General features: G+C 40.6%; 3 protein-coding genes across 3 annotated transcripts in view; all 3 read right to left on the minus strand.

Moving 5' to 3' along the window:
• LOC116038066 (NACHT, LRR and PYD domains-containing protein 3-like) overlaps positions 1-8565 on the minus strand; it is a 1733742-nt gene that overhangs the window by 1095975 nt on the left and 629202 nt on the right. The window lies entirely within an intron of this gene.
• The window catches only part of LOC116034665 (NACHT, LRR and PYD domains-containing protein 12-like), a 575637-nt gene that overhangs the window by 565711 nt on the left and 1361 nt on the right, over positions 1-8565 (minus strand). Inside the window, exon 3 of the mRNA XM_036001611.1 lies at positions 5763-5868. The gene's annotated coding sequence lies outside the window, so the exon portion shown is untranslated. The remainder of the gene's footprint in view (positions 1-5762; positions 5869-8565) is intronic.
• LOC116066829 (NLR family CARD domain-containing protein 3-like) overlaps positions 1-8565 on the minus strand; it is a 113087-nt gene that overhangs the window by 3953 nt on the left and 100569 nt on the right. The window contains exon 6 of the mRNA XM_036001617.1: positions 489-605. Within this exon, the coding sequence (XP_035857510.1) occupies positions 489-605 (117 nt within the window). The remainder of the gene's footprint in view (positions 1-488; positions 606-8565) is intronic.

The following is an 8565-nucleotide window of genomic DNA, read 5'->3' on the forward strand; positions in this document are numbered from 1 at the left end:
CACAGAGACAAACACAAGGTAAAGATCCTGTAAAGTATTGATTACAACATAGAATCAGATGGTTTCCCCTGACATTAAAGTGTTGGTGGTACTGCTGACCCCACTGTGAATCAACAGAAAGAACTAAGAAGTAAACAAGGGCTACAACATGGTTGGCCTAAAGGACTCCTGAAGCTGCAGACTGGTATGATGAGGCCAGGAGGTCTGCAGCTTCTGTGGTCATGGAAGGAAACATTCATAGATAGAAGAAGTTTGGGGAGTCAACGGTGAAAAACCTTCTGTTGGCCTCAAAATTATTTTGGACCAAACCAGGTCCAATATTAAATTGAGATCTACAGTTGAAGACTGGTCTTACTGGACAGCTTTCAGATGTGAGAATATAAATATATGTGAAGAAGAAATATGCTGAAAATAAACTTCAGAATGTATCTGGATACATAAAAGTTGAAACATGAATCAACAATATTAGAATATTAATAAAAGCTTACCTCTTTTCAGCAGAGGGTTGTTGACCTTTAAAGTAAATGCTGAGTTCTTTTGACCTGTCACTCTTGAAGGACACACAGCTGGGTTCAGGTTCAGCAGAGTCTGGTCTTTGATGGATCCTGTTACACAGAGAGTAAGACCACCAGGGATGGAAATTCACTTTTTATTATTCAGAAACAAAAACTGCTGGAGATACAAGCAGCAACTAAAACAAGATTAACACAAAGAAGTTCAATAAACTATACAAAAAAACTGGGTTAAAAAGTTAAAACACCAGAGAATATATTGGACCAAACCAGATCCAATATTTACCTAAAGTCAAGAGTTGAAGACTGGTTTAACTGGACGACTTTCAGATGTGAGAATATAAATATATGTGAAGAAGAAAGATGCTGAAAATAAACTCCAAAAACTCTCTGGACACATAAAAGTTAAAACATGAATCAGTAATATTATAATACTAACAGCTTACCTCTTTTCAGCAGATGGTTGCTCTCCTTTAAAGTTAATGAGGCCTTGATATGACCGATCGCTCTTCAAGGACACACAGCTGGGTTCAGGTTCAGGTTCAGGTTCAGGTTCAGGTTCAGGTTTCTGATGGGTTCTGATAGAAAAACACATTTATTGAAGATCACATGTTCAGTTAAACACTCCCTGCATAACATAACTGTGAAAATATATAATAAAGATACATACTGTATGTATATAAGCCTAATTATTACAAATAAATGCCAATAATGACTTAGATTCTGACAGAAACGTTGATTAAAATCAATAAAAATATCCTTTATAAGATTCTCCTTTAATAAGATGCCACTGTTCTTCAGGAGGAGTTGGTTCTTTCAAATATTTTGTAATGTTGCTGACTTCATAAAGTAAATTAAACCATTTCACAGCTGCTGCTTAGACCAATCAGCTCCCTAGTTCACTCAGAGCTGTGGATATCTGCCAATGAGAGGCTAATAAATAACTAAAGGAGACATAACAGCAGGAATGTCTGTAGTAATAGTACAGTGTACTGTAGTAATATCCTACATACTGGTGTATTAGGGGACATTTTATGAAACTAATAATAAGGTTATTGTATACCGGTGGCCATCTTTTCCAGGGAGTGGTCTGAGAGATCCCTCAGATCAGATTTTAAAACCAGGTGAAAACTGGGCCATAGATATCCCAGAGTGCACCTGGATGACAGGCTACAGTGGGCTGGAAACACAGACACCCTCTACAAGAAGACCACACACCCAATGAGACAACACTACTTCTAGTTTGTTGGAGGTTTCACAACAACTCACCTCTGTCCTCTTAACATATCAATTTCCCGTTTCAATGCATATCGCTCCCTCTCCCATTCACGTCTCTCCATTTTAATTTGCCTCTTCACTACAGTTTTTTTTTTTTAAAGTAGTGGTGTCTCCATGGACCGGACACTCTTCATGCACACACAGCTGGGTTCAGGTTCAGGTTCAGGTTCAGGTTCAGGTTCAGGTTCAGGTTCAGGTCCAGGTCCAGCAGGGTCTGGTCTCTGATGGGTCCTGTTAGAAAGAGAGGAAGACCACTTTTTAATCTCCAGAACCAGAAGCTGCTGGAGAAACTAGAAGCTATCAAGCAGAAAATAAAGTCTGAATCTCTTCACTGAATGATTTCTGCTCTCTGCTCATCCTGCTTTATTTTATTTTATTTATTTCAGGTTTATTTAACAGGGACAATGCACACTAATAATACATATGAAAATGTAAAATGTGCCAGAATTAGCCAAAAGGCTATTTTACATCTGCTGTCCCTGGACAGATAGTACAATGTCACACTTAAAAAGACAAAAGGATTATAATACTACAGTAAAATTAACTATAAATGTAAAAAAAATATTTTGCTCTGTCATTCATTCTCTTTCTGGGAGAACAGGAACATTGGAAAGACTCCAGGACTAATGTCATCTTTCTGTCCTCTAATGGAGACAAGACTCCAGGACTAATGTCATCTTTCTGTCCTCTAATGGGACAGACTCCAGACTATGTCATCTTTCTGTCCTCTAATGGAGACAAGACTCCAGGACTAATGTCATCTTTCTGTCCTCTAATGGAGACAAGACTCCATTATGACAATCAATCTCACCTTTCTGTCCTGTGTATGGGATGTAAAAACAGGATTTAAAGTGGAGCTTTAGCATGAGTCTTTGAGGAGAAACTGTTAACCAACCCGTTCTCATTCCGAACTCGTAAAATAAGGACGTTTGGACAGTGGCTGTCAGTGGCTGTCAGCGTCTGATGCAACGAAAAAGGCGTCTTTCAGCGTGTTTGTGTAACGCACCGGGGAGAGCAGCAGTTAGAGAGGATTTAGAGAGTAGTATGTAAGGAGGATGGTTGGGGGGGTGGATGGGTCAAACACAGGACTTTCACCCAGGAGAGCAGGGTTCACGTCCTGCTGGTCATGCTGGCTAAAGTTGTTTTTTACTTTTCTCCCGCGTGTCACAGAACCGTACGCCCACCCACGACCTTTTCCGTTAGAGTTGCGTTTACTTATAGCGCTAAAGGGACGGCAATAGTCCCTACCAAGTGCGTTTACTTATAGCGCTAAAGGGACGGTAATAGCCCTGACCAAGTGCGTTTACTTATAGCGCTAAAGGAGACTTTTAGCGTCAATAAGAACGACAAGGGCACCTGACCAAATGTCCATATTTTACGAGATGGGTGTGAGAATGTGTTGGTTTTACAGACCTGTCATCCAAAGAGCACCATGTCATGGGACCTTTAAATCAACTATCCATTAGTCCATCATATGGTTTGAGTGGTAGTGGACTAAAAATGTCTTTAATTAAAAGAGATCAGATCTGGGCTCAGGTTCCTGATGTAAAAGCCTTCTTACTGCATTATATTCTATATATTTACATGTTTAAGTGTTACCTGCCTCCTGAGTTTTGTGTTCTCCTTCCACTAAATAAGGATGTTTGTAGGAGCCTAAATGAAGTCATTAATGTTTTGATAATTCATACAACAATTTCCTTTACCATTCTCACCTTCTCTCTCTGGCTCTCTGCAGCATCTTTTAGAAGTGGATTTACATTGTTGTATTTGTTCTTGTGTAAAAGTAAATAGTTAATCTTTCACCGTGTGGTCCTGTGGATGTTTTAATGTGGATTAGACGAGGAGATGTAGAAGAGCGTAGAGCTACGGCTTCATTCTGGGGAAAACTACAACATTTAGTAACTTAATATGTGCATACTAATATTGAATGCAGGAATTTAGACGTCAGAATGGTTGCTGAGACTTACAGTTTCTTCAAACAGTCAGAAGAGTTGATGAAGAAGAACTCAGGCTGAGTTGTTTCCTGATGAGTCACAGCTCCACCTGACAGGAAGCAGATTTTCACATAAGAGCTTTGTTTCTTCTCTCTGTGTAACTGTGGTTGTTGTTGTCAGTGTGTGTTTGTTCTTCCTTCGTCCAATGAACGCAACACGAGGAACTTTCCACACGACGAGTTCCAACATGTTTAAAATGTGATGAACAAACTTTATCGTTAAACAGACTCAGTGACGCAGTGGAAGAAGTACTCCAAACTATTAATACTACACGGTGAAGTATACTCTGTCCAACGTCCTGCTCTGTGACTAAATGTACTTGATGTAGAAGTAGCAGTGAGAGAGCTGATTCTCTGGAACATTACATCATGTTTTACTGCTGATTCAGACTTTGTGTGTAACTGTGAATGTGCAGAGTAACACGCTGTCAGATAAATGGAGGACAATAACAAGAGGAGCCACTTCTTAGAAACCTCCGTAAGCTGCTGAGAGGCTGAGTCAGGGAACAATCACCACTTGTATAACGCACAGTTTGAATAATTCAGTTCCACTCCGTGATTTGCGTTTACAGATTTATTTTCCACTTGAAAATAGAAAAAAACTAAAACAACATAATCTAGTAGCATGAAAAATGGCCTACTGTATGAACGTGGATGTGGGTGAATTGTTCACCTTTGAGTTTTCTGTGAAACTTGCTGTCAACAGAAAATGTAGATCCCAAACTTGCCCCTCTCTCAAGCCTCCACCATGCAGGGGCAGAGATGTATCAATAGATGATGATTATTGTGATTAAAGCAAGTATTGAGACATGTTACCAGGGGCGTCGGACTGGCGGGAATAAGGGGACTGAGTACCCAGGGCCCTCAGGTAGGAGGGCCCAAAAAGATGTTAGGCCCATAGAAAATGCCTTTCTACAGGGCCCAGAATTTTCTGCTACGGCCCTGCATGTTACTGCAGTAAAAGTACTACTAGCACAGTGTGAAGTTCCAGCAGCTGGCTGAGCAGTTAACTAACGTGGAGAGAAAACAGACAGACTCTCTTTTCTCTGTTCTCTGGACGTTAACAGAGAAAACCTCAGCAGAGAACTCCACATTACAGACAGCACATTGAGGGCTGGGAGCCAAAGGGCATCACTGCATTTCATCATTTAACAGGAGAGACAGAACTAACCGGTTTCTAGCTGAACTCAGGCAGCTTGGTCAGGAGGAGGAAGAGGACAGAAAGAATCCTGGAGAACCAGAAACACCCTGACTAAAGAGATCAGAGGAGCCAAGAGGAGCTACACTGAAAAGATGCAGAACAAGTTTTCAGCCAACAAGGCTGCGTCAGAGCAGACAGGCCTGCAGGACATCAGCTGCCTGATAATAACTGGATGGATTATCATAGAGTGGGCGTGTCTGTGAAGAGAAGGCTCGGCCCAGAGAAAGTGATTCTTAGTATTAAAGTAAATTTAGCGTTGCTCAGAACTGTGAGTCAGTAGGCATGACATGTGGAGAACAACATCCCTATCCCCTGTCAATGTATACATTCAGTTAGTTAGCTCACTGGTTAATTTCCATATATTTCCATATAAGTATAGGAATGTGAGTGTGTAACCGTCACTTCATTATAATATTGAGTGTGTGTGTGTGTGTGTGTGTGTGTGTAATAGACTTGGAATACACAGAAAGTTTAGCATGAGCACCAAATAAGTCCAGGAAATTTACAATATGCATTACTGAACCATACAATGATGTGAAACGGGACGGGTTGAAGAATTAGAGTGTCAAACTGGAGTCAGATCTTCCTCTGGCCTTTGGGCCAGTATTTTACCTGAATTTTCTACAGTATTCAGACATGTTACTGCAGTAAAAGTACTAATAGCACAGAGTGAAGTTCCAGCAGCTGGCTGAGCAGATAACTAACGTGGAGAGAAAACAGACAGACTCTCTGCTCCCTGAACTCAACACAATATGAAAATGAAAAAGTGAAGACTAACGTACTTGACTGCTCTGATTGGAGGGTTTCTCACGCTGCAGCTCCACCTGGAAGACCTCTGGGACACCCAGACATCTTATCGTGTCTGTCGACTGAAACCTTCGTCTCTGACAGCAAAACAACAAACCTGTTACAGCTTCATCAGGAGGAGGAGGAGGAGGAGGAGGAGGAAGAAGAGGAGGAGGAGGAGGAGGAAGAGGAGGAGGAGGAGGAGGAGACAGAAAGAATCCTGTAGAACCAGAAACACTGTGCCAACAGAGATCAGAGGAGCAGTAACTCTTCATAACAACCAGCAGTGATAAACAGGAAATTAAACTTCAGTTAAAAGTTATTTTAACTGTTAACAAACAACGACATGATGATTTATAATGTTACTGATTATTGGTAATGTTGTCATCTGTTATATTGCTGTATGAAGACTGCTGTTCATATTGTTGTTAGAAGTTTGATGAATATATTATGGCAGTTGTTGAGATAATTAGAAAAGGCTGATAACATTTTAAATGTGTTTTAAATGAAGTCTGTTACTAAGGGCAACACATACAGTGCTTTTCATTCAATTCATTTTGTTTTAATTCTTTAACAATAAGGATCATGTTTGTTCCTCTTCCATGTGCATTGTATTTGGCATTCTTAGCACACAAGTTGTGTTGTCCAGTAAACTGGGACTATAATTTAAAGAACATATCCTAATTGTACAATCCTCCCAAATTATAGTCTTAGTTCACTGGACCAGTAACTATCTAGTGATGTAGGCTACTGTACATTCATGTAACAACAGGGGGAGGACACCTCGTTGGTTTTTGACCTTATATTTAGCTGGGGGGGAATAACTGATGAATATACTCTGTTCCTTTATGTTTACAGTGTGCATGGAATTTATCACTTAATTATCTTCATAGTTTCTAGATTTTAGAGTCAAATTTATTCAGTGTCTTTATTTTCTATGTACATATATAATTGGGAGCAAGGCATATACCGTATTTCCTCAAATAAAAACCGGTAGTCAATTAAAAGCCGGGCCTCTGATAGTGGCCGGGGGCGTGGTCAACACGGACAAATAAAGGCCGGTCTCAAATTAAGGCCGGGGAAAAAATAGTGTGGATAATCTCCTAAATGCCTTTCATATAATATTAAGTCTAAATAAAATTCAAGTTCATTGTAATGTACATTTCTACCAATTTCATTTAACAGATTCAACAATATATTCATGCTTTTTTCCACACTTTGTTTTTCTGGATTATTGTCCAACCGGTATTTTAGTCAATGCGGCTGTATGTGTTACTCAGCCAAGTGTAGTTTGCAGTAACGTACAGGTGCCAATAGATGGCAGTAGCTACATTGGATGTAACACGGGTCTCATTTAGTGCTAGCAGAGAAAGACGGACTCTGGTGCTATTGACGGACTTTTCAACAACAAAACGAAAAGAGTTTTAAAGTATGCGGAGGAAAACTCGGGTGAAAAAGCTGCGAGACGTTTCGACATTGACCCCAGGAGAATCCGATAGTGGAAGAAACAGAAGGACGAGCTGACAAGATTAGCCGACTAAAGCAGAGCACAGCTAGCTAGCTGGAGGTGGGAGGAAAGAAGTTAGCCTGGAGCTAGAAACAAAGCTAGCTAGCTACCGTCTGTAACGTTAATCACATACTGGTGTGCTGCAAACCAGCAACTACTGTATGTTCTTATTGTAATATACCAGCAATACTGTAGTACCTGTATTTGAAATAAATACCCGGTACATTTACTGGGTGGTATTATATGGTGATATTTTTGCAAATGTTTCTTAAAAAATGAATGATCTCTATCCACTGGAACGCGTGTCAGATAATAGCGGACAGACTGAATGATATATCTAAAAATATACATTTATGAACTACTGCTCTTAACTGAGACCATTCAATGAGTCACTGTCATTTGCAAAAACAAACAGTTGTACACTTTGCATTAAAAGCGAGCAGTGGAAGTTAATATGACTTAGGAAATTTATATGTTAGCCCATGAGAGAGAGAGAGAGGAACAGAGTGAACGAGATATTTACGCATCATATTCTAGTGTTGTAGAAAATGGATCTTTCTCCTGAGTAACATTATCTTCTGCTTACTTTTAAGGCAAAGAGTACAACTGTTAATTTGTTAAATGATTAGTAGCCTAATCCTTGAATGGAATGATTATGACGGCTCCAGTTCAGAGCAGTGGTCAGTTAATGTATATATTTAGGCTGCTTACTCATTCAGTCGGTCCGTGATCGTCTGCTACACTTTCTCTCACTGTTTCATTACAGCGGCCGTGTTTCTTTTCTTTTTATACAAATAATGTGTTTCACGTCATCATACTTCCACAAGAAGCTGCTGCTCACTCTGTATAAAGTATGAACAATGCGTATTCTCCATTTTGGCATCAGGAAATCTGTGATCGACCTCGCGGTCTTTTGAGGAAAGCCGTGGACGCGCATCTACCTGAATTACTTCAGCCTGACTAGACCTAGTCTCTCCTCCTCAGTCTGACTAGACCTAGTCTCTCCTCCTCAGCCTGACTCGACCTAGTCTCTCCTCCTCAGCCTGACTAGACCTAGTCTCTCCTCCTCAGCCTGACTAGACCTAGTCTCTCCTCCTCAGCCTGACTAGACCTAGTCTCTCCTCCTCAGCCTGACTAGACCTAGTCTCTCCTCCTCAGCCTGACTAGACCTAGTCTCTCCTCCTCAGCCTGACTAGACCTAGTCTCTCCTCCTCAGCCTGACTAGACCTTCGTGAAACTCACCACGCCAGGATGCTCAGATCAGACCAGGTCAAGCCTCGCTTTATCA

The sequence above is a fragment of the Sander lucioperca genome, chromosome 5 (assembly GCF_008315115.2).
Source record: "Sander lucioperca isolate FBNREF2018 chromosome 5, SLUC_FBN_1.2, whole genome shotgun sequence".
Classification (NCBI taxonomy): Eukaryota; Metazoa; Chordata; class Actinopteri; order Perciformes; family Percidae; genus Sander; species Sander lucioperca.